General features: G+C 49.6%; 1 protein-coding gene across 1 annotated transcript in view; it reads left to right on the top strand.

Annotated features, from left to right (window-relative positions):
* Nucleotides 1-27255, top strand: part of LOC146854285 (protein mono-ADP-ribosyltransferase PARP12-like) — a 307738-nt gene that overhangs the window by 228206 nt on the left and 52277 nt on the right. The window contains exon 10 of the mRNA XM_085652066.1: nt 9932-10062. Coding sequence (XP_085508192.1) covers nt 9932-10062 — 131 coding nt within the window. The remainder of the gene's footprint in view (nt 1-9931; nt 10063-27255) is intronic.

Genomic DNA, 27255 nt, shown 5'->3' with positions numbered 1-27255 from the left:
CAGCTGTAGAAGTTGCGCTTAACGATTTGCTGCCAATATGTTTAGTTAAAGTCACTCCCAGTTCATATTTGAAAAGTCTTGGGAGAGGAGCTCACCACGCCATGCTGCTTGGGCTGTCCGTATTTAGTGCCTGACATTACATTCAGCGAGCGCGTTCGACACCGACGCGCCCACTGAATTCTTCAGAGTGTTCTAGGCTTGTGCTCTCCTTCCCTGTGCTGCCTGCCCTTGTGCTGCCTGCCTGCCTGCCTGCCTGCCTGCCTGTATTCAGTGCAAGGGATGGTCCACCTATTTTGGGTTGGTCTCATCAGTATGACTTACATATTGTGGTGAATCCAAGAGCGTCAGAACAGGTCATGGTTGTGGATGAAAGTGATGTGAATGACGTACTGGTACAGTTTGCACCTGTTTTCAAAAACAAGTTAGGGGTGGCCAAAAATTACTCACAAGATAATCTTAAAGAAAGATGCCATTCCAGTGAGACATAGTGCTAGGAAAGTACCAATCGCTATGAGGGAAGAAGTTAAAAAGATAATTGACCAGATGCTTGATGATGGGGCCATCGAGGCTGTTGAGGCAACACAATGGTTATCCCCTGTTGTGATCACGAAAAGCAGATAGCTCATTGAGATTGTGTGTTGACATCTGCAGTTTAAACCAGAATGTGTCCATGGATTAGTTTACCCTTCCCAACATCACTGAGCTAGTTTTTCTACTAGCCGGGGGAAAGCATTTTTCCAAAATAGACCTCAAGAGTGCCTATCATCAGGTAATGCTACATCCAGACTTAAAACATCTTACTGCATCTGTCACAGCCAATGGGGTTTTTCAATTTATTAGGTTGCCCTTCGGTTTGTCATCCGCAGCTAGTGTGTTTCAAAGACTCATTTCGAAAGTGTTGGCTGACATCAAAAATGCCATATTTTTTCAGGATGACATTCTGATTGTTGGAGATAGCATGGATACTCACAATGACCATTACATGAAGTACTCGGTAAATTGCTAGAGGCAGGCCTCACGTTGCGGAAAGAGAAGTGCAAATTCCTGGTGAGTGAGGTCAAGTGCCTTGGGTACCGCATTTTCAGTGAAGGAGTGAGACCGAAAATGAATCTAGTGAGTGCCATTGTCAATACAGAAACACCCGGCGACAAGGACATGTTGCGCTCATTTATGGGTGTGGTAGAATACTATGGCAAGTTTGTGAGAGACTTTGCCAGTAAATCCGAACCGTTGAGGGAGTTACTCAGGAAAGAAAGAATGTTTGAGTGGGTCAACCGCTCAGCAGCGAGCTTACTCTACCATTAAAGAAGAGATCTCCAATGCCAAGATATTAGCCCCATTTTCAGTGAAACCTGAAGACGGTGCTTACAGTAGATGCCAGTGCAGTTGGTTTGGGTGCTGTAGTTTTTCAGTTACATGGAGGGGTGGAAAGAATGGTAGCTTTTGCGTCCTGGTCGTTGACGAATACCGAAAGGAACTATTTGGTCATTGAGCGGGAGGCACTGGCGGCAGTTTGGACGACTACCCATTTCCCACCTTTATATGAGGGGTTCTAGAGTGATTCTCAGGAGTGATCACAGACTCTTATTAAAGGTTCCAGCACCTAATGGCTTTAAGAACTGTTCAGCTTGTTTGGCCAGGTTAGCTGTGAGTTTACAGGAATGTGATTTCACAGTGAATTTTTTGCCTGGTTGGAAGAATAGAGTAGCCGATTGTCTATCCAGGTTGCCTGACAAAATGTGTGAGGGAGGTGATTTAGTTACTGAGGAAGTAGTGGCAAGTCTGAATCAAGTCTTGGTGGATCTGCACATTGCGGTATCCAAGGAAGAATGGATGGAATCCTTGGACAAGGACAAGAGAGCAGTAACAAGGATGATTAAGGAAGGGGTTAAAAGGGAGAGCACATATGCTGTCAGACTCTATTCCAAAGTGGTGGACGAATTATCTCTGAATACGGTTCATCTCATCATCAGGGGTGAGAGACTTGTTCCTCCTGTGGCACTAAGGTCTAAATTAGTGGGTTTGGCACACAAAGGCCACATGGGGTGACCTTGTCCCTCTGGGCCGGTCACCCCACCGTGCACACTCCCCGTGAGTGAGCCCGCTCCCGCCGCCACTGCTCTCAGCTGTGCTCCCGGCCCCGACCACCGGAACTGCTTCTGCACCATCTGTATTTTTCTCCTGCTAACCTCTCTGCCTCCGTGTAACCTTGCTTGCTCTCCTCCTACTCTCCCCCGTTATTTCACTGCATTTTGCCTCCGTGTAACCTGCTTGCTCTCCCCTGTTATTGTTCTGCATTTTCGCCGTTTCACTTGTCTTTTCCTCTGTGTCCCCTTCGTCCGCTGCTTCCTCCTCACTGTTGTGCCCAGCCCCTGCCGCGTTTCCCGCCACCTCCCCGCTCCCCGCCGCTGCCCCCCTGCGGCGCTGCCCCCTTCCCTCGCTCGCCATTCCCATTCGCCACCCCGCACCCGCCTCCCAGCTGACCCTCCCTCCCACTGGACCATATATGGAAGAGTGATCACGGTAAGGAGCAGTGACCTTGTCCCTCTGGGCCGGTCACCCCACCGTGCACACTCCCCGTGAGTGAGCCTGCTCCCGCCGCCACTGCTCTCAGCTGTGCTCCCGGCCCCGACCGCCGGAACTGCTTCTGCACCATCTATATTTTTCTCCTGCTAACCTCTCTGCATTTTGCCTCCGTGTAACCTTGCTTGCTCTCCTCCTACTCTCCCCTGTTATTTCACTGCATTTTGCCTCCGTGTAACCTGCTTGCTCTCCCCTGTTATTGTTCTGCCTTTTCGCCGTTTCACTTGTCTTTTCCTCTGTGTCCCCTTCGTCCGCTGCTTCCCCCTCACTGTTGTGCCCAGCCCCTGCGGTGTTTCCCGCCACCTCCCCGCTCCCCGCCGCTGCCCCCCTGCGGCCCCGCCCCCTTCCCTCGCGCGCCATTCCCATTCGCGACCCCGCTCCCGCCTCCCAGCTGACCATCCCTCGCTCCGCCCCCCACGCTCCACATATGGCAGAGTGGCGAACGCGCAGCGTTGACGCGCAGCGGGCACGCCCGAAGCGCGCCGAAGGTGTGCCAAAGGTAAGCCCGTCTGCGCCCGTCCGCGCCTGGCCCGCGCCCAGTGCCAGGACCCCTGGCCCCCGCAGACCCCAGCCCACCCGCCTGACTTACGACGCGACCGACCTCAACGCACTCAACACCGGACGCACCCCTAGATGCTGCCGAGCCGACCCGAGATGGGCTCACGGACCCTTCAGCTGCCACGCCTGCAAGTTCGCCTGCATCCCGACCTGCACCACACCCACACCCGCCAAGAAGAACACCACCAGCAACCACCTGAAGTGCATCCTTCTCAACACCCGATCCATCCACAGACACGCCATCCAACTCTGGAACCTGATCGAGACAACATCCCCAGACGTCGCCTTCCTCACGGAGACCTGGATGAACGCCTCCTCGGCGCCAGACATCGCTATCGCCATCCCGGACGGATACAAGATCACCCGGAGGGATCGCACCGCCAACCAGACCGGAGGCGGCATCACCATAGTCCACAAGAACACCATCCGCATCACGACCACCACCGACGACACCCTCAAAGCTGCCGAACACCTGCACTTCCAGATCCACACCGACCCCAAGACCACCCTCAGAGGCACCCTCATCAACAGACCCCCGGGACCACGCGCACAGTTCAGCGAAGACATCGCCGACCTCATCAGCCCGCACGCCCTCCCCTCCGCTGACTACATCCTCCTCGGGGACCTCAACTTCCACCTGGAGAACAACAACGACCGCAACACCACCACCCTGCTTGACAACCTCGCCAACCTCGGACTCAAGCAGCTGGTGACCATCCCCACCCACCTCGCCGTACACGCCCTCGACGCCGTCTTCTCATCCAGCAAAGACATCGCCTTCAGCCACGCCACCGGACTCCACTGGACGGACCACAGCTGCGTCCACTTCAGCTTCAGAAGGACCACGATCCACCACCACCAGCGACAGGTCGCACGAAGAAGCTGGAACAAGATCACGGCCGACCAACTCGCCGCCTCCCTGAGCCAGCACCCTCCCGCCAGCTCAGCGAACCCCAGCCAGGCCGCAAACAACCTGACGAAGTGGATCAGCAACTGCGCAGACGACCTCGCCCCACTGAGGAACCCGCCCAGCAGACCCGGCAGCAAGCTGGCCCCATGGTTCACCGACGAACTCAAGAGCTCCAAGAAGAACTGCCGAGCCCTCGAGAGAGAGCCTGGAGAAGAGACCCAACACCTGACAACATGACCACCCTCAAGCTCGCCACCCGTAAGCACCATCAATTGATCCACGCCACCAAGAAAAGAGCATTCAAGGAGTGGCTGGACAACAACGCACACAACAGCAAGGAACTCTTCAACATCGTGAAGGAGCTCTCCAACCCCAACGCCGGAAACAACGACATCACACCATCGCAAGAACTCTGCAACCCCCTCGCCTCCTACTTCCACAACAAGATCGCTGACATACACAACAGCTTCAGCACACAACCAACGCTCCCCACGACCGCACCAACGCCACCCACCACCACCCTCCGCGCCTGGACCCCGATCAGCACCGAAGACACCATCCGCACGATGAACTCCATCCACTCCGGATCCCCGACCGACCCCTGCCCCCACCACATCTTCAACAAGGCCGACGCTGTCATCGCACCCCACCTGCGAGACATCATCAACACCTCCCTCGACACCGCCACCTTCCCGGAGAGCTGGAAGCACGCCGAACTCAGCGCTCTTCTAAAGAAGCCATCAGCCAACCCCACCGACCTCAAGAACTTTCGCCCCATCTCACTGCTCCCGTTTCCCGCTAAAGTCATCGAGAAGACCGTCAACAAGCAGCTGGCCGCCTTCCTCGAGACGAACGGATCCCTCGATCCCTCGCAGTCTGGCTTCCGGGCCAACCACAGCACAGAGACCGCCCTGATCGCAGCCACCGACGACATCCGAGCCCTGCTCGACAACGGAGAAACAGCGGCCCTCATCCTCCTGGACCTCTCCGCGGCCTTCGACACTGTCTGCCACCGCACCCTAGTACAGCGCCTCAGCAACGTCGGAATCCAGGAGAAGGCACTGGAATGGATCACCTCGTTCCTCGCCGGTAGGACACAGAGAGTCCGCCTCCCCCCGTTTAGATCAGAAGCCACCAAAGTCATCTGCGACGTTCCTCAAGGCTCCTCGCTCAGCCCAACCCTCTTCAACGTCTACATGAGCCCTCTCGCAGCCATCGCACGCCAACACAACCTCAACATCATCTCCTACGCCGACGACACCCAGATGATCCTCTCCCTCACCAACGACCCCGCCACCGCCAGAACCAACCTACACGAAGGGATGACAGAAGTAGCCAAGTGGATGATGAGCAGCCGCCTGAAACTGAACTCGGACAAGACGGAAGTCCTCATCCTAGGATCTTCACCCACCGCCTGGGACGACTCCTGGTGGCCCCCCGCCTTGGGCAGCGCACCCAAACCAACAGACCACGCACGAAACCTAGGCTTCGTCCTGGACTCCTCCCTCTCCATGACCAGGCAAGTCAACGCCGTATCCTCGTCCTGCTTCAACATCCTGCGCATGCTACGAAAGATCTTCCGGTGGATCCCCACCGAGACCAGGAAGACGGTCACCCAGGCCCTCGTCACCAGCCATCTGGACTACGGCAACTCCCTCTACGCCGGAACCACCACCATACTCCAGAAGAGACTCCAGCGGATCCAGAGCGCCTCAGCCCGACTCATCCTGGACATCCCCCGTCGCAGCCACATCTCCGGACACCTGAGAGACCTGCACTGGCTCCCGGTCAGCAAGAGAATCACCTTCCGTCTCCTGACCCACGCACACAAAGCACTGCACAACCAGGGACCAGCATACCTCAACAGCCGCCTCAAATTCTACGCTCCCACACGCCACCTTCGTTCGACCAGCCACGCCCTCGCCGCCATCCCCTGGATCCGAAGAGCCACCACAGGAGGAAGGTCCTTCTCCTACTTGGCCGCCAAGACTTGGAACTCCCTCCCGTCCCACCTCCGCCTGACCCAGGACCACCTCGCCTTCAGGAAGCAGCTCAAGACCTGGCTGTTCGAGCAGTAGCGGACCCCCCCCCCCGCCCCCGAGCGCCTTGAGACCCTCCGGGTGAGTAGTGCGCTATATAAATGCTGTGATTGATTGATTGATTGATGGGGCAAACTTTCAACCTTAAAAGGGAAACATCTATTACAACACAGTCATTACATCGCACTGCTTTTACAACGCAACTGCCTTTACACTGCATGCCATTACAACACATGACATTACAACGCATGTCACTGCAACCCATGCCATTACAACGCATACCATTACAACGCATGCCATTACAACGCATTATAAGGTAAGTAATGGAGATTTTTAGGGTGGGTATGGGCTTTGGGGTAGATGGGAATAGTAATTTTTACCCCTACACTATCCAACACTTACCCTACTGTTGCCCTAAAAGTATTATGCGTGGTAATGATATGCGTTGTAATGGTATGCGTTGTAATGGTAGTTTTAAAAAATGCGTTATAATGGCATGTTTTGTAAAATCATGCGATGTAATGGTAGTTGCGATGTAAAATCCGTGTCGTAAAAGCATGTGTTGTAATTGTTTGTGTTGTAACATCATATATTCCCCTTAAAAGGTTGAAGCAAAAATGTTGGTGTCCCAAAATGGATTTTGACGTTAAGAGGTGGGTTGAGAACTGTGTAGAATGCAAAGATTCGGAGAAAAGGTAGAGAGTGGGTGGTTGTGCTAAGGGCTAAGGACACTCTGCTGCGTATGTCTGAGGCTGATTCTATATGGGAGAAGGTCAGTCTTGGCTTTATTTATCCGTTCACATTTTTGCCAGAACAAGAACGTTTTGCTACTGTCTTGGTGGATGCCAATTCACTGTGGTTTGAGGTGGTTTTTTGAGGAACATCAGTATAAACACTACCATTGCTTTATTGGAGGATATATTTAGAGGGGAGGGAGTGCCTGTGAAACTCATCACTGATAATGGTACACAGCTCACCTCAGGTGAAATGGAAACATTCTTGGCTCATGTTGGGGTGCAACATGTGTGTACGTCCCTGTGTAACCCTCCGAACAATGGTCAAGTGGAAAAAATGTATAGATCAGTGAAGGGTACCATGGAATTGGCTGGCAAAGCAGAGCAGAGTGTGTAGAGTGCAATTAAAGATATGTTATTGGCATACCGCACTACACCCAAAGCTGCAATGGGAAAGACGCCTTTTGAGATGGTGAGGGGAAGGAAACCTGGCACAAAACAGTTTTTTTCCTGGTTGTGTAGGAGTGGTAAGTCAGTAACCAAAGCAGACCCAGACTTCTCCACGGATGGTGTGATCCGGGTGGGGGACTGGGTCAAAGTCAAGCCGGGTGGTGTAGGGTCCGGTCTGTCAAAATTTTGTGGTCCATACAAAGTCAAGCAGGTGGGCCGCAATTGGTTATAGTTAGAAAATGAGCAAGTCTGGAACATGAGATGGGTGGCTTTATTTCAAAGGGGTGGAGTTGTTCCAGTGCCGGCTGGAATCAGGCTCGTACTTTTCTGACTTAAATGAAGAAGAGTCCCAGGCGACTTCAACACGATATGATGGGAGTGAGAATGTTGAAGAGTTGTCTCTAGCTACGTCGATGTTGCACAATACAAAGGGTGTGGGTGGTCGAAGGGAAAGACAGTATGGTAGGCCTCCCAGATGGCTTGATGATTATGTCTGTCACTGATCAGCCACCTGGGGAAGTTGTCGGTGTGTTTTTCGTGGGTAGTGTCTCATGTGTGGGGTCCCTCTTGTGTTCCTGTCTGTCCGCCTTCCCTCTTTGTGACCTCCCTCCCCCCTGCTGTCACAGGTGGGTTCATTTATATTTATTGTAATGAAATAATGGGGATGTGTTACGGTGTGTCTTAGTCTTTCTTCACCATTCACCTAGTGTGTCAGGTCTGCTGTGGAATATGGGGATAGTGACATAGTGGGGTTCTATGTCCGTTGTGTTCAGTGGTGGCTGTTGGTGTCTGGTTGTTCAGGCACAGGGTTCCTATGCTCCATTAAAGTTAAAGAATACAAGCCCTGGAGTCCACATTGTTCTTGGACAGAAGAACCTTACCACAGATTCATAATGACACTGACAACTGCATAAATTGCTATTAAAGGAAAAGACTGATGCTATGGTTTTTAGGTAGCACAATGCCACAGAAATATAGAAATATCTCAGTGATGTGCCAATGAAAGTACAAAAATATCCCAGTGATATGCAGCAAGACTTATGCCATAATGTTTTGTTTTGTATTTTCATTGTCAACAATCATACAGGCATGTAAATCACTGGCAATAAATATGCTGAAGGAGTACTGACAGCACAGGCAATCTGATGACAAAGCGCACAGTCAGGGTAGGAATTGAAAATACATGAAACAATGCACAGCAAAAGGCGGTAACACTCCTGGCGCAGCCCCCATATTGCCCATATTTCCCAGCCAAGACAGCCAATTACATTTCACAGTCACTGCTGGATAAGAAATAACCCATCCAATTTCCTCCAGCAACCCCCCACACTACACTTCACGGTGAGGAACACACACTGATCTACCCGGTGGGCCTGCACTGCCAGCCGCAAACCCGCATGTGAACTGGGGATCCAGCACCCCGACTTTGGGGGTTTTGGAAGACCGGACCCGATTTTTTCTGCCAGAAATTGCAGTCAGTAAAATCGCATTTGGAAAGGGCTACATTGCAGCTCAGCCCCCTCTATGATCCTCTACTAAGGCACGGAGAGCCTTTAATGTACCCCCTATCAGACAACAAACTCTCCTTCTCTGGCGCCCTTTCACTTGTCCTCCCCCACCCATCCCAACCCTTCCCTTCACCCCTCAACCTGCACAAGCCTCCTCGAACACATTCACCAGTTACTCTGAGCGGGAAACGACCTTTACATCATGGTCATTGCACCGCAATGCCATTACAACACGGTCGTTCCAACAACCGCATTGTTACCACGCAATGCAATGTTACCACGACTTGCAGTAGATGGCACGCACTAACATAAGGAATAGTATAGTTTACTATTCCATCACCTTCCCTACTGCTGCGTAGGCTGGAGTTGGAATAGTAAATGTAAATGTAGTGCATTTATATAGCGCTCCGCACACCCCCGAAACGGTCTCTCAGGCACTGTGCACATACCGCTGTGGAACCCTTCCTGGCCTTTGCCTGTGAAGTGCCCACTCCTGGGCACCCCCAAGGTGAAGCCAGGCATCCTAGCGCTGTTGGGGCCGTTGTGGAGATTAAGCAAGCTATTGCCCAGAGTTGCAGAGTGGTACCCATGATTAGAATAGGCACCGAGGCTAGAATTATCGGGTCCAGGGAAATTGAGCCCAAGACCCGCCAAGGCAGGAATTGAACCCTGGTCCGGGCCAGACCTCTGCATCAGGGTCTGCCGCTCTAACCATTGAGCCACACTTCTCCACACTATATATAGTAAATTATACATTCCTAATGTTAGCGCGCCATCTACTGCAAGTCGATGTAATGACTTGCGTAGTAATGACATTGCGTGGTAACAACACGGTCGTTGTAACAACTGAGTTGTAATGTTACGCGATGTAATGACTTGCGTAGTTACAAGTCATATTCCTCTGAGCAGGTGATAAAAAAGTGCATTAAATCACATGGAAATGTGAATCTGTGCAGAATTGAGCCTAATAAATCCAGGTCTGCACAGTTATTCCCCATTCTTTATGGTTTAACTTGTAATTCGAGAAATTATGTGTGGAGATTCCAGACAGTACTAAATACTCCAGCCACCCAGAACTTCCACACATAATTCCTCCTGACTTCTAATCAAGGCCCTAAGTGTAAAACAATATATTTCTTTACCTTTCAGTTGGTGGATGTTCATAGGAGCTCTTCTGAATTCAAAGAAATTGAAAGAGAATTTGAAAAGACCATGCATGGATATTCAAGACTGAAAATAAAGAGGGTTCAGAATCCATCCCTCTGGCAAGCTTATCAAATGTAAGTATTTTATGGTTGATTGGCAATGTTTCCAGTAGAAATTATTTTGAGTGTTCGTTAAAGTCACTGGGGTTGTTGACAGGTGGCTTGGATGTGGGGTTGCCCCTAATGAAGCAGAAATTAACATCATAGTGATACTGTACTGGTAAGGCAGAAAAAGTTGCCTGCAAGCTAAGAGCACGGACCAGAGAACACAGAGATGTTGGGTGATTATTAATACATCACAGTGACTGTCGAGAATTGCTCTTTTAGCAGTGGCCTAGGCTCAGATGGATACCAGCCCATTGGCATTATCTAAGGGCTAATAGAAGAGTCTCCAACAATGATGTGGCTGTGGGAAGTAACTAAGGTAGTGGTGGCTGGTGAACTTCCCTACTGGTACGGTATGGATCACAATCGCAATTATAGGGTGTGTACCACATACAATTCAAGCAAACATGCCTTGCTGTCTCTGGTGAGCTTGGACTTTTCTCTTCCTGATAGCATTTTGTACAAGAATTGGAAAATCGAATAAGTCTCATTCTTTGGGATCTATTGACTTTGCTATCAGTTTTTAGCAATGCTCTACTGCCTAGTACTTCTGCAACAAGCTCAGCTCCTACTTCCACCTGAAAATCAAGGCCCTCTACGACAACTTCAGCGAGTAGACCCCAGAAACCACCCACCCCTCCAGCGATGACAGCCGGCCCGCCATCACCTCCTGGACCCCGGTCACCACGACCATGAAGAGCACTCACTCAGGAGCCCCCACAGCCCCCTGCCCCTGCATATCTTCCACAGAGCCGCCACCGCCATAGCGCCTGAGCAATGACGCACCATCAATGCCTCCTAATCCGGCACCTTCCCCGATGACTGGAAGCGCGCAGAAGTCAAGCTCCACCTCAAGAAACCCGCTGCTGACCCTACGGACCTGAAGAACTACCGACCCATCTCTCTCCTTCCCTATGCAGCCAAAGTCACCGAGAAGATCATCAACGCCCAGCTTACAAACTTCATCAAGGAGAACTCTATCCTCGACCCCTCTCAATCTGGATTACACAGCAACCACAGCACCGAGACCACCCTCCTCGCCGGCTATAGATGACAACCACATGCTACTAGACCAAGGCCACACTGCAGCCCTCATCCTACTCGACCTCTCCGCAAACTTCGACACCGTCTCCCACCTCACTCTTGCAGCCAGACTCCATGACGAAGAAATACACGGAACCGCCCTTGACTGGCTTCACTCCTTCCTCGCTGGGAGAACCCAACCGATGAGAGATCACCTGCGGAGTACCACAAGGATCTTCAACATCTACATGGTCCCCCTCGCCGCCATCTTCAGACAGCACGGACTCATCATTGTATCTACCCCGACGACACCCAGCTCATCCTCTCTGTCACGAAAGACCCCGAAACGACCAAACTCAGCTTCCAAGAAGGTATGTAAGACGTTGCAGTCTGGATGAGTAGCAGCTGCGAGAAACTCAACTCGGAAAAAACAGAATTCCTCATCCTTGGACCTACCCCCTCAGCTTGGGACAGCTCCTGGTGGCCCTCCGCCCTCGGCACCCCCATACCCGAACGGACCACACCCAGAACCTCAGCATCATACTCGACTCCTCCCTCACCATGACCTGACAGATCAACGGGGTCGCCTCCACCTGCTTCTACACCCTCTGCATCCTCAATCAATCAATCATGAGTTTGTTAATCGTGACTACTCACCCGTAAGGGTTTTAAAGCTGGGGAGGCGGGGAGGTGCAGGTTCCAGCCCATAAATGAGGGGGTCTGTCGAAGAGCCAAGTTTTGAGGTTTCTCATGAAGATGGGGTGTGATGTTGTCTGCCTGAGGTGGAGCGGTAGGGAGTTCCAGGCTTTGGCCGCAAGGAAGGAGAAGGAGCGGCCTCCTGATCTGGTCTTTCTGGCATGGTGGACCATGGCATAGGAGAGCTGGGCTGAGCATAGGGTCCTTTGGGGTGTGTGGAATTTGAGACGGCTGTTCAGGTATGCTGGTCCGGTGTTGTGGAGGGCTTTGTGTGCGTGGGTGAGAATCTTAAAGGTGATTCTAGCCTCGATGGGAGCCAGTGGAGTGTGCGCAGGTGCTGGGAGATATGGCAGTGTCTTGGCAGGTTGAGGACCAATCTTGCAGTGGCGTTCTGGATGTTTTGTAGCTTGCGGGTGAGGTTTTTGTTTATTCCGACGTAGAGTGCGTTGCCGTAATCGAGTCTGCTGGTGACGAGAGCGTGAGTGACGGTCTTTCTGTGCTCGAGGGTGATCCATTTGAAGGTCTTACATAGAAGGCGGAGGGTGTGAAAGCAGGAGGATGTGACAGAGTTGATCTGGTGGTCCATTTTGAGCTCGGAGTCCAGGATGATTCCAAGGTTGCGTCCGTGGTCCTTGGGGGTGGGTGGGCTTCCTAGGGCGGGGGGCCACCAGGTGTTGTTCCAGGCATCAGGGTGTGGGCCCATGATCAGCACTTCTGTTTTGTCAGTGTTGAGTTGTAGGCAGCTACTTTTCATCCATTTGGCGACAGCTTCCATGCCTTCTTGAAAGTTGTGTTCGGCTGCGTTGGGTTCGTTGGATAGGGAGAGGATGAGTTGGGTGTCGTCTGCGTATGAAACAATGTTGAGTCTGTGGGTTCTGATTATGGGGCGAGCAGAGCCATGTAGACTTTGAAGTGCATTGGGCTGATGCGTCATGAAGTCTGCGTGTTAGGGTGCGGTGGGAGACTGTGTCGAAGGCCGCTGAGAGGTCGAGGAGGATGAGGGCTACTGTTTCTCCTCTGTCCAGGAGGAAGCGGATGTCGTCTGTTGCGGTGAGGAGGGCAGTTTCTGTGCTGTGTTTTTTTTCTGAAGCCGGATTGGGAGGAGTAGATGATGTTGTGCTCTTCGATGAAGATAGAGGGTTGGCTGTTACTGGCTTTCTCGATGACTTTTGCTGGGAACAGAAACAGGGAGATAGGTCTGTAGTATTGAGGTCGATGGAGTCTGTCGAGGGCTTCTTCAGCAGGGGGTTGATCTCGGCGTGTTGCCAGTCATCGGGGAAGGAGGCGTTCGCCAGGGAGCGGTTGATGATGTGGCGAAGAATGGGTGCAATGATGTCGGCGGCTCTGCTGAAGATGTGGTAGGAGCAGGTGTCCGTGAGGGCCCCGGAGTGGATTGTCTACATTGTCTTCAGTGTGTCTTCAGTGGTGAGGGCTGTCCAGCTGTCAATCGTTGGCTTCAGGGTGTCCGGGGTGACTGGTGAGGGTTCAGTGTGTTGGTTGTCTTCGTCGAAGTTGTCGTAAATGTTCTTGATTTTGTGGTGGAAGAAGGTGCTCAGTTTGTTGCAGAGGTCTTGTGAGGGAGGAATGTCAGTAGCCTTGCTGGTGGGTTGGGCGAACTCCTTGATGATGCTGATGAGTTCTTTGCTGTTGTGCTCATATGTGGAGATTCTGTCTACGATCGCTGTTTTTCTCATATTTCTGATGAGTTGGTGGTGGAAGTTGGGCTTCTGTGGATTTGGAGTTCCTCTAGGCCTTTTCTAGGCACCGGCGTGTGCGTCTGGACTATTGAAGTTCGGTGGTAAACCATCTGACTTTCTTGGCGTGTGTGTTGTTGTTCTTTTTGAGGGGGGCTATGGTGTTGGCGCTGTCGGAGATCCATGTGTGCAGAGTTCGGGCTGCGGTGTTGGGGTCGTCGTCTTCTGCAGTGGAGTTGCCGAGTGAGAAGGTGAGCTGGTCGTTGGTGATTTTGGTCCAGTTTCTTCGTGGGAGCAGGTGCTGGTGTTTGTGGATGGTGGGTGTTCTGAAGGTGAAGTGGACGCATCAGTGATCTGTCCACGGGAGTTTGCTGGTGTGGCTGAAAGTGATGGAGTTTCCTGTTGTGAAGAGGGGGTCAAGGGGTATCCTGCTGAGTGCGTGGGTGCGGTCATGTTCTGGCAGAGTCCAATGTTGTGGAGGTTGTCCAGGAGAGATGTGGTGTTTGGGTCTAGTTGGTTGTCAAGGTGGAAGTTGAGGTCTCCTAGCAGGGTGTAGTTGGTAGATGCGATGGCTTGCGGGGAGGTGATGTCCGTGATGGAGTTGGTGAAAGGTCCACAGGGTCTGGAGGGTCAGTAGATGAGAGTTCCTTGGAGAGTGGTGGTAGGGCTGGCCTTTATCTTGAAGTGTAGGTGTTCCATCAGGTCTGTGGGCTCGTCACGGAGTGTGCTGAGCCGGAGGGTGGATTTGTGGATGATGGCGATTCCTCCTCCCAGGCGGGTGGGGCGGTCCTTCTGGGAGATCTTGTATCCTTGGGGAATGGCGATGGCGATGAGATGGCGATGTCCGTTCCCGAGGTGGTGTTGGTCCAGGTTTCGGCGAAGAATCCTACGTCCGGGGTGGTGTTGTCGAGGAGGTCCCAGATTTCGGTGGCGTGTTTGTGGAGTGATCGGATGTTGAGGAGGATGCATTTCAGGGTCTTCGGTTCGGTTGGGTTCTTGCGGACAGGTTGTGCTGGGTCTGTGTTCCTGGTGGTGCTGCAGGTGTGCCGGCAGCACTGACGGGTCCGTGGGTGTTGGCTGGTGATGATAGCTTGCAGTTGTTGTTGCAGACTGGGTTGAGTGTGTGTAGGGCCGCTGGGTTGTAGCATTGGCGGTGCAGAGGTCCAGGGTTCCTGGCGCTAGTCGCGGTCGGGTCACAGACGGGCGCAGAGGGGCCCGTCCGCAGCGGCCGCCATTAAGTAAGGGTCGGGGAGGGCTGGACAGCTGGGAGGCGGAAGTGGGGAGGGGAACAGGCTCGAGCTGGCCGCGCTGGGGTGGAGGGGTCACGGGGGCAGCAGCGGCAGGAAAAAATGGGGGAAGCTGGCAAAAGAAGGGAAAGAATGTAAAGAGGAAAGAAGAGTGAAAAAAGAGAAGAAATAAGATATAAGAGTGAAAGGTTGATAAAACTAAAGGGTGAAAACGGAGCAAGGGTGAAAATGGAGCAAAGGCTAAAGGGTGAAAATGGAGCAAAGGCTAAGGGTGAAAAACGGAGCAAAAGTGAAAGGGTGAAAAACGGAGTAGAAAGGAGAGGATGAAGGGGCAAAAAAAGGAGCGAGAGAAAGGGGGCTCGGGGTGGCCTCACTTAATGGTGGAGCTGCGAGGGTGGGAGAGCAAATTCACTGACAATGAATCACTGGTCTTGCTCCGCAAGACCTTCAAGTGGATCCCCCGGAAGCCAGAAAGACCGTCACCCATGCACTCATAACAAGCAGACTGGACTACGGAAACGCCCTGTATGCTAGGAATCAAAAATACGCTGCTACAAAAACTCCAGACCATCCAGAACACTGCGGCCAGACTCATCATCGACACCCCACCACATGGGCACATCACCCAGCACCTGCGAGACCTCCACTAGCTCCCTGTCGAAAAGAGCGTCACCTTCAAGCGACTCACCCACGCGTAAAAATCCCTCCACAACATCAGACCCAAATATCTCAACAAAAAAGTCTCCTTCCATGTACCCAGAAGGAACCTCCACTCCGCCGATCTCGCACTAGCAGAAACCCCGCACATCCACAGATCCAGATCTAGTGGAAGAGCCTTTTCCTACACCGCAGCCAGAGCCTGGAACGAGCTCCTAGTCAACATCAGATGCTCCCCTACTCTGCACACCTTTAGGAAGAGCCTCAAGACCTGACTTTTCATCTGATCCGGAGCTGCACCACCCCCCCCCAGTGTCTTGGGACTCTCAGGCTCTAAACCCCCTGAGTGATTGATTGATTGATTGTACTGCAGGCAGTGGCAGCTGTTCCGCTAAGGCAGAGGAACATCGCCCCACTGCTTTCACCAGTGGAAATAAAGGAAAAATAAATTGATAACAATCCGTCATTATTATTTATGTGTTCTTGCTGTGGCAGCTTGGCATGGTGGGGCTCACTGCTCTAAAGACAAGCAGTGGGAGGATTGGTGGGTACTTGAAATTCGTATGACTGTTTGGCGGGCCGTCTCGAGCCAGCCAAACAGTCATGCGCACTTTGCATGTTCTCCACCCAGGCTGCATTACAGCCTGGGTGGAGAACATGCCCAGGCTCCCATTCCCTGGCTGAGAGTCAAACCACGGCACTCAGACCAATCACTACGCTGCATTGCAGCATTATGATTGGCTTAGGGGAGCCTGGGTGCTTCCTGTTCCAGCCAGAGCTGAGGGACGACGACGAGGGACAACGAGGAGAGACGCGGCGAGGAGGTAAGTTTTATTTATTTTTTCTTCAGTCCTTCCCACCCCTACCCTCCACCCGCCACCCCGATCCATGCCAGTCACCACAGACAGTATCCACCGAAGCTGTGTGTTGGACTTGGTCCTTTTTGCAGGGTCATCCCTGAACCTTTTGCCTTCCTCCTGTATTTTTTCTGATCTGTTGTTGGCTGTTTTACGACTCTGGGCACTTTACCACTGCTAATCAGTGCTAAAGTGCATATGCTCTCTATTGTAAATTGATATATGGATTAGTGACTCCATGATTGAATTATTTGATTTACTGGTCAGACCCTAGTACAGTGCACTTAGTGTGCCGAGGGCTTGTAATTCAAATGCTGCTGGTGGGCTTGCAGCACTGGTTGTGCCACCCACAGAAGCAGCCTGTAAAGTGTGTCTCAGGTCTGCCATTGCAGAGCCTGTGTGCAGACTGGTACTGCCATGTTGACTGGGTAAGTGCACCCACTTGCCAGTCCCTAGACCTTCCCTTTTCTTCATATCAGACACCCCTATGGTAGGCCCAAGGACAGGGTGCATTGTAAGTATAAGGTAAGACATGCACTGGTGTGTGTGGCATGTCCTAATAGTGAATTACAGCCATTTTCGTTCTTCACTATTGCAAGGCTACCTGTTCTTCATAGGCCAGAATGGGCAGTTTGATCATTACATCTTATAATCCTAACTGACTCAGGGAACTAGGTAGAAATTTGAGTTTAGTATGCCTGAACTCAGAATAATAAAATACATCTTTTAGTGGAGTTGGTTTTAACATTCTGTGTTTGAAAATACCACTTTTAGAAAGAAGTTTTTTTCTTGTCTAACCATCCAAGCCTGCCTCTGCTAGGTTGTGTATTCCTTGTCTGGAGTTTAAATGACAGGGGATGGGGAATTCCAGGAGATAGGGTGAGTCAGCACAGGGCTGAATAGAGAGATCTGCATGCAGATGGGTGGGAGGAGTTGCACCTGGGACCTCAATAGGGCTGTGCCTTCCCTCCACAATGCTGGCTCCACCTCCTATGGTACGTCTGATGTCACTCACCTACCCGGGGAAAGGAAAGAAGGAGTCTTGTCAACAAAGTGCTCCAGGACTGACTTGAACTGGTTTGGACTAGGCAAAGGCCTCTCTGCCTTCAGAGAACAAAGAGAAACTGTGTAGAAAAAGGGGGACCCAGATCCCAGAACTTTAGATCACTTTTGGGAAACAAGAAGAAACCTTTGCTGAGGAGAGGAACCAGAGAGACTGAGGAGAGACTATCCCTAAGCTTGAGGGGTTGGCCTGCAGTGGTTGCCTGACTGCCAAAGAGAGGAGAAAGGAACTTTGTGTGTACTTTATTCAACTTGTGAAGGATCTCCAAGGGTGTTAAGTTGAAGGTCAAAGACGGAAGGCGTTTCCAGATAAAGAATCAGGTTTATTCTTAAATTAGTACTACAGCCACATCCAGGAGTGTCGCACCCTCAGAGGCTCGGTCAGCAACTGCCAGCTACCATTTGAACCTCCGGGGATGCACACTCCATGCGAGAGAGAACAAAGAATGCAATTACATCAATAAACCATGACATCAAACTATATACCGTATTGCTAATATAACTGCATACTATAACTATCACATCACCTCCCCCCTTAAATAAACAAAATTTAAATATCAACAAAACTAACAACAAAATTTCATTTACCATTTCAGTGTTAATAAGTAACAAAATCCTTGAATCTCGAAGGTAGCTTTCTTACACGACAGCCCAGAGAATTACCTCCATCACATTCTATTTCATTACTTGACGATGGAATTTCATGCAACAGTGTTTGATTCTTTAAAGATGTTTGACTTTCACCATTATTTAACCAATAGAACCAATTAAGCTCCTCTTCTATCAAAGAGGCTTTCTTGTTTCTGATCACTTCAGATTGATTTTTAGTTACTTTAATTAATTGTCTTTTATTCCACCAGCCTTTATCTTGGAGGAAGGCTGCACCCTTACTGACTTTACAAACAAGGACTGGATTTGAAAAGATGCACTCACCTTTTCTGACTTTAAATGGCTTTTTAAATAAAACCCAGTCACCAACCTTAATTTCAACATTGGACACAGGACACCTTCTGTCACATTTTTTTTCATTTTCTCTTGACTTAGTTTCACACTCTTTCTCAAATCCTTATTCTCAGCAACACATGTTAGTTTATTACTTTCTAACCAAGAGGGAAGCAAATTAGTTTTAGCCTTTCTGCCCCTCAAAAGCTCGAAAGGAGAGATTCCTGTCGTACAGTGTGGAGAAGTGTTTTAATTCCACACTTTTTTTTCCAATAATGATTTCACATCAAGACCAGCAGCTAGTGCTGTCTGAATCCCCTCTTTAAGAACTTTATTGCCTCTTTCAACGAATCCATTAGAAGTAGGCGAATATCTGGCTACCCTCAAGTGTTTGATATCATGATTTTTCAAAAATGGACACATCTTCTCAAACACAAAGTGAGTACCGTTATCAGTAACCAGAGATTTAGGGGCTCCCTCTAAAACAAACACTTAGTTCAGAAAAGTAATTCTGTTGTCTGTGGTAGGGGTATCTACAAATTTATAGTACATCCACTTAGAGTGGTAATCCACTGCTAGAATCAAAAATCTAGAAGACTCATTAAGAACATTATACGGTCCAGAAAAATCCAGACCTACTTTTTCCCAAGCTTTTTCTGGAAAATCAGTAGGGTGAAGTGGAACTTTAGGAAGTTTCCAGTGTTTATCCGATAGTAAACATTCATCACATCCATCCACCAAACTTCTTACCAGAGCATCCAACGAAGGCCACCAATAATGTAACTTGATTCTCATACATGTTTTTGACACTCCTAGATGTCCCTCGTGAGCAATTTTGATTAGTGCATTTCTTAAAACAGTAGGTGGAATAAATGTATCACCTCTTAAAATCAAACCGTCCTTGACAGATAACTCATCAGCAACTAAAGAAAGATTCCTTAACTCACCAGATAAATTTCTAGTATCAGGCCATTTAGACGAAGAAAATTCTATGACTTTAGTTAAAACGTCATCATTAGCACATGCATCTTTCCATTCAGATTAAAAAAAAACTGAATTACAGTTTTCAATTGCATCAAGCACAGCTACACATTCGACCTCTTCCTCCTCAATATCATCCTCATCGTCATTTTCCATTAACATTCTAGACAAACAGCCTGCTTGGAAGTTTTTGCCTCCTTGAATGTATTTCATCTCAAAGTCATATTCTTGTAACTTAGAGACTAAACGAGTGAGTCTCACCGACATGTTATTGTTAGGGACTTTAGAAAAAATTAATGTAAGCGGCTTATGGTCAGTAAAAATTTCGAATTTTCTGCCCCAGATATACATCTTACATTTTTGGGCCACCCATACGCAAGCCAAGGCTTCTCTTTCAATTGTACTATAATGTTTTTCGAAAGATTTCAGAGACCTGGAGGCAAACGCTACGGTTTGTTCCTTGTCCTTAACTCTCTGACTAAGGACAGCCCGAGACCTCTTATACTAGCATCCACTGTGATGACTGATGGAACATCGTCACGAAATGCATGCAATGCCTGAGCTGAAATAATGAGTTCTTTCACTTTCACAAATACCTGATCTAGATCCTGTGACCAAACACATTTTTGACCTTTCTTGAGTAACATTCTCAGGGGTTCTACGATTTGAGCATAGTTGCACACAAATCGCGCATAGTATTCAGCCAGGCCCAAAAATGAACGGAGAGTATCCTTGTCTGATGGAGCTTTTGCTTCTTTAAGGGCTCTGACCACAGAAAATTTAGGAGTATTACCTTTATCAGACACTGTATGACCTAGATAATCTAGTTCCTTCACACCAAATTTGCATTTATCAGCTCTAACTGTCATACCATGGTTGCCCAGAATAGATTCTTTTTTTAACAAATCAACATGTTCAATTGAATCTTTCGAAAAAATCAGGATGTCATCCAAGTAAGTCTGAACACCCCTAATTCCTTTAAAGATGGTATCCATTAATCTTTGGAAAATACTAGCTGCGGTTGCCAGCCCAAAGGGAAGTCTTAAGAATTTGTAAGCACCGAAAGCTGTAACAAATGTTGTTAGTTCCTGAGACTCCTCATGGATCTTAGGAAGGGGGTGGCAGTCTACCACGATGTTCTTGTTAAGCTCCCTCAAATCCGCACATAACCTAATTTCCCCAGTCTTTTTTCGAGCGACCACAATGGGGGCCACTCATTGTGAAGACTCCGTAGGTTGTATGATATTTTGTGAGCACAATTCCTCAAGCATGGCTTTCAACTCTTCCCGTGCGCTCAAGGGAACTGGTCTGACCTTATGCACCACGGGAATTGCATTAGGAATCAGTTTGATTTTGTGTTTACATTTTTTTACACAACCTATTTGATCGCTGAAGACAGACTTAAATTCAGATATTAAACCTTTTAAATCTAAAGCCAGATCATCTAGGCTACATACAGGCATATCCTTGACTTTTATAGGGTTTACATCACCTGGAACTAAGTACAAGCCTAAACGGGCTAGATCCTTCCATCCTACTAAGTTTTTCCCCTTAATTGCTACATACATTTTTGTATTAATTTTTCTTTCCAAAATTACAACATCAGCCATAAAAAATCCCAAGATGTGTATGTCTTTCTCGCCAAAGGCCTTTGGATTGACATCAGATCACTTTATCTCCCCAGTTCTCAAAAAAATAAGTGTCCCGAAGAATTGTTATAAGGGAACCTGAGTCTGCCATGACGTTGGTTTCTTTACCATCGATTAGTGGAGTACATAATGGGCCCTTAATCTCTAAGAGGTACTTTGTATAGTCTACTGTTAAAAGTAAATTGTCTAAAGACTCTGTACACTAGTCCGTTTGATGTCCACATTTCGAACTGAAACTGATTTCTTACGACCTCTGCAGAGCTTTTGAAAATGCCCCATTCTCTTACAAATAGAACAGAGTTTCCCTAATGCAGGGCATCCCTGAAAGTTTCCGATATGTGTTTTTGAACCACATCTGTAGCAATAAGACTGACCACTTTTTCTAAAAGTGTTTGACACTTTTCCTTTTGAGTCAATAGTGTATAATTCATCCTCGTAAGTTTCTTCCAACTCTGAAATTGAATTAACATTGGATGCTGTTTTGCTTTGCATAACTTTAGTAGAAATTGTAGAGCGTTCTATACTTAACGCCATGTCTATTACTTCGGAAAGTGAGAGATTTTTGCAACTTAAAATTCTTTCTCTAGTTTTTTGAGATGCGCAATTAAACACAAACTGATCACGAATAATGTCATCTGCCAAAGGACCAAATCCACAAGTGGTGGCAAGTACCCTAAGCGCTGAAATATACTCTTCTACTTTTTCTTCTTCGCTTTGCTTGCGTTTATAGAACTTGTGTCTTTCTAGCATTATATTAGGGGGCTCTGAAAATTGTTTTTTTAGTCTAGCGATAGCCTCCAGATAAGTGTTCCACTGTCTGTCTCCAGATTGTCCAGTAGGAGGAGGAATAGGAGGAATGCTTTGGAAAATGCGTTGAGCTGCCAACCCTAAACTGCCAAAAAGAAGGGCGAATTTACGTGCAGAAGAATACTCAACCGCGTCAATGACTACTAAGTGGTTCTCAAACAAGCAGAACCATTCATCCCAAGGTAAAGTGGGTTTCCCTGGTTTTGCCAGAAAAGGCGGCGGTTGTGTAATATGATTAAGAGTAGAATCAGCCCTTAATAAGCAGAGAAGAATTTAAATAAAAGTAAATAATAAATTGCTGAAAAATGTCAAAATATGATGCAAGGTGTGCGCATCACCGTAGTGCGCAAATGGAACTTAATGTAATGTTCCCGTAACCATGCAATCCAATTAAGGTGTGCGCATCACCGTAGCTTGAAAACAGATGAATAATCAAGCCGAAGGACGCGCTGAGTTAGCTTCCACTGCCTCTTTAAAATGCCACTCTCCAAATTATGACATCACTGGAACGCATGGCACGTGAACCTCCAGATCAGTCTTTCACAAATGCATGGAACGTGAAGCTCCAGATCAGTCTTTTACATTCTTGACATTACGCATAGACGAAGCGTGTGTGGGAGGCACGCGCTGAAGGGCACGAGCATCAAGCTAATGTTTAAAGCGGCGCGCGATGCAGCGCGTGAGGGTAACGCCTGGACTGGTTTGCGCTGAAGTTGTAGAAAAAATAATTTATCCTACCAGATGGCAGATACACCCCCTCGAATTCACACTTCAGTGATAAACAAGAAGAACTCTCCGGGGCTGTAAATCGATGCCAGACAGGACCTTGCGTGGATTCAGAGTGTGTGGCTGAAGACTATCCCGATCGTCGCCAAGATGTTAAGTTGAAGGTCAAAGACGGAAGGCGTTTCCAGATAAAGAATCAGGTTTATTCTTAAATTAGTACTACAGCCACATCCAGGAGCGTCGCACCCTCAGAGGCTCGGTCAGCAACTGCCAGCTACCAATCCAACCTCCGGAGATGCACACTCCATGCGCGAGAGAACAAAGAATGCAATTACATCAATAAACCATGACATCAAACTATATACCGTATTGCTAATATAACTGCATACTATAACTATAAAAAAGGACTTGAGAAAAGAGCTTGCCTCCTGCTGAAGTCTCAGTGACAACAGACTTCACCAACCAGTTCCCCAAGAGTTCTTTGCAAGTGCCTGCAGTTGTGTTGGGCTTTCTGAGGGACTGCGTGTCGTCTACAGATCCCCCCGGACCCCGGCCTCAGTTCAGCAACTCCATCACTGACTTCGTCAGCATGCACGCCCTTGCCTCCACGGACTACATCCTCCTCGGAGACCTGAACTTCCACCTCGAGAAAAACAACGACACCAACTCCACCACCCTGATCGACAACCTCGGAATCAGACAGCTCGTCACAATACCCACCCACTCCGCCAGCCACACGCTTGACCCATATTCTCCGCAAGCCCCCACATCTCCTTCAGCCACACCGCCGAACTCCACTGGAATGACCATCACTGCATACACTTCACCTTCCGGAAACCCACCACCGCACTCAACGGATCCTCCGCTGCAGCTGGAGCAAAATCACCGAAGACCAGCTAAACACCACCCTCGCCCGAAGCCCACCCACAACGCCGACACCGACGCCCGCAACCTCAGACATTGGATCGACAACTGCGCCAACACTCTCGCCCCGATCAAGAAACCTTCCAACAGACACACTAACAAGAAAGCCAGCTGGTTCACCGCAGACCTCCAGGCCTCCAAGCAAACCTGCCGCACACTAGAGAAGAAATGGAACCGCAAACAGACACCAGACAGCTACGTAGCCCACAAGAACGCCATCCGCAGACACTATCACCTCATCAGATCCGCCAAAAGGGCCTCCTTCAAGGACCAACTCGACAACAACGCACACAACAGCAAAGAACTCTTCAACATCGTGAAGGAACTCTCCAACCCCAGCTCCAATACCAACGATATCGCACCATCGCAAGACCTGTGCGACTCCCTCGCCATCTTCTTCCATCGCAAGATCGCAGACATCCACGACAGCTTCAACAACCTGACCGCCCCAACAACCACCGACACCTCAGACCCCACGGCCACCACCCACATCGATCCCCTGCTCACCTGGACCAACATAAACGACGACAACACTATCAAAATCATGAACACCATTCACTCCGGTTCTCCGTCAGACCCATGCCCACACCACATCTTCAACAAAGCTAGCGCCACCATCGCACCCCATCTCCGCAAGGCCATCAACATCTCCTTCGAGACCGCGACCTTCCCGCAGAGATGGAAGCACGCCGAGATCAATGCCTAACTGAAGAAACCCAAGGCGGATCCGAGGGACCTCAAAATTGTCCAGCCCATCTCCCTGCTCCCGTTCCCGGCAAAGGTCATCGAGAAGGCCGTGAACAGACAGCTTACCCGCTACCTCGAGGAGAACAACATCCTGGACCCGTCCCAGTCCGGGTTCCGCAGCAACCACAGTACCGAGACTGCCCTCATTGCCGCCACGATGACATCAGGGCCCTGCTGGACAACGGCGAGACCGCGGCCCTCATCCTCCTGGACCTATCAGCAGCCTTCGACACCGCCTGCCTACGCACATGCCTCCAGAATGCAGGGATCCGAGACAAGGCCCTGGAATGGACCACCTCCTTCCACTCCGGCAGAACCCAGAGCGTCCGCCTTCCGTTCCAAAGCCTCTGAGATCATCTGCGGCGTACCCCAAGGATCATTCCTCAGCCCGACACTGTTCAACATCTACATGGCACCACTCGCCCACGTCGCCTGACTGCACAACCTCAACGTCATCTCCTACGCCAAAGACACTCAGCTGATCCTCTTCCTCACCAAGGACCCCCTCACTGCCAAAACCACCCTCCAGGAAGGAATGAAAGCCATCGCCGAGTGGATGAAAAACAGCCGTCTGAAGCGGAACTCGGACAAGACAGAGGTCCTCATCTTCGGCTCCACCCCCTCAGCCTAGGACGACTCCTGGTGGCCGTCCGCACTGGGAGCAGCACCGACACCCAATGACCACGCATGCAATCTGGGGTTTATCACTCTCCATGACCAAGCAAGTCAACGCCGTCTCATCCTCCTACTTCAACACCCTCCGTATGCTCTGCAAGATCTACAGGTGGATCCCCACCGAAACAAGAATAACGGTGACCCAGGCCCTCGTCAGCAGCAAGCTGGACTACGGAAACGCCCTCTACGCAGGACCCTCGGCCAAACTCCTGAAATGACTACAACACATACAGAACGCCTCTGCTCGCCTGATCCTCGACATCCCACGCTACAGCCACATCACACCACACCTGAGAGACCTGCACTGGCTTCCCGTCAACAAGAGGATCACCTTCAAGCTCCTCACCCACGCACACAAGGTACTCCACAACACCGGAACGGCATACCTCAACAGACGACTCACCTTCTACACCCCGAACTGACAGCTCCGATCCACCGACCTCGCCACTGTCCCCCGTATCCGAAGAGTGACCACCGGCGGCAGATCGTTCTCCCACCTCGCTGCCAAGACCTGGAACACCCTCCCCATCCTCCTACGGCAGACCCAGGACCTACTGACCTTGAGGAGGCTCCTCAAGACCTGGATATTCGAGCAGTAGCAGCACCCTCCCCCCCAGCGCCTTGAGACCCTCACAGGTGAGTAGTGTGCTTTACAAATGTATTGATTGATTGATATTGATTGATTGAAGGAGCTGGAAGCGCAACTCACGAGCAAGAAGCGTGACACCAAACTGCCGCTGTCGCTTCACAACTCGAAAGCGCCTCACATCGCCGGAAAAGAGGATCGACGTCGCATCAGATGCCGCCACATCACCGGAAAGCGAGTCACAGAGCCTGTCGTGGCTCAGAAGAATCGTTGAGTCACTGCAGGGCCTTCATATCATTGTCGAAGCGTCTCCCATCGCCGGAGAAGAGGATCGATGTCGCATCAGATAACGCTGCATCACCGGGAAGCTTGTCGCAGGGCCTGTCGCAGCTCAGAAGTATCGTTGAGTCGCCGCACTGCCGTCGGGTGTGCATGCATCATGTCTCATCAAGAAGAAGACACCATCTTTGTCGCATTGTACCGGATCTTCATCGCATTACGGCGTTGCGGGCCGCATCGCCACGGAAGCACAGTAAGAAACCGATGCATCACCTCCCCTCGCAGAGAAGAACCAACGCATCCCCTACGCATCAGTAGGGACCCGACGCATCACCTTCCCTGCAACACTTTCATTGTATTGCGTTACGCATCCTAAGGTACATTGAACTCAAAGTGTCGCGTTTTAACATCTGAGGAGAACTAAGCTAATTCTACCATTTTAAGTACAGTATTGTGGATTTTTGTTGTTTATGGTCTTGTGTTAAATCTATATAAAGAATACTTATTTTTAATATACAACTTGTGTGGTGTCTATCTGTAGTGTTGTCACTGGGTTACTGTATGTGTTCACAAATGCTTTACACACTGCCTCTGAGATAAGCCTGTCTGCTCGTGCCAAGCTACCAAGGGGGTGAGCAGGGGTTATTTTAGGAGTGTACCCCCTTACTCTGACTAGACGCAAGGGCCCCTATTTGGTCAAAGGTACCTACCTCTGTCAACTATAGACCCCCAAATCTAACACTGTGCAACATGGCTAGAAGAAATAAACAAATAAAAAACACAAGACCCAGCCTTCGTCATTTTATAGGTACATGCAGCAGGCATGCACGCACCTACAAAATTATGTAAGCTTTTTTGTTTATGGAATCATCGGTGGGTGGCGAGCAACCTGGAAGGCAATGATGGGGGAGGCAACACAGTGGAGGTTGAAGGTGGGAAGTAACATGAAGGAGATGAAAGCAACACGAAGGGGATGAGGAGGTGAAGCAATGGGCGACATGCACTGTTTAGTAGACTTGAATTAAAAAGTGGGCCTAATAGAGCATTTCACATCCTAATTTTCAGTAAATTCAGACAAAGGCTTGACAGGCAGTGTTGGAGGAGTGCTCATACAGTATTCCAAATCTTTCATGGTATGCTTATCACACATGCCCCCCTAAAGGCATTTTCCATCATTATCCCATTCGAAAAACAGAAACAAACAGTGCTATTACAGCACTATTCTCATAAGAGCCTGCTAAATAGCCATTGCTATTATAGCAAGTTCGCATAATCTGAGAAAACAGTTTAACATATCCTGCTATAATTTTGCACTGCCCGCTCCCACAGAAGGCATTACAAACTGAAAACACTTATTTTTAAAGGAAGTTCATGTCTGTTAAAAGGATGGAGACTGCTTTGAACACAAATGTTTCTGTTAGGGAATGCATATGCAGGGACAGGGATTTGCTGTCAGTTGCAGGCCATCATATCTATATTGTGAAATAACCAAACACCATAGCATCATGTAGCATAAAAGGCCATTTATTAGGACAGTATTGCAAAACAGTTAATCAACCTTAACACAACATTTAACATAACGTCAAAGCATCTTTGATATGTCATTCTCTT

The sequence above is a fragment of the Triturus cristatus genome, chromosome 4_1, assembly GCF_964204655.1.
Source record: "Triturus cristatus chromosome 4_1, aTriCri1.1, whole genome shotgun sequence".
Lineage (NCBI taxonomy): Eukaryota > Metazoa > Chordata > Amphibia > Caudata > Salamandridae > Triturus > Triturus cristatus.
This window is presented reverse-complemented; position numbering and strand designations above follow the sequence as displayed.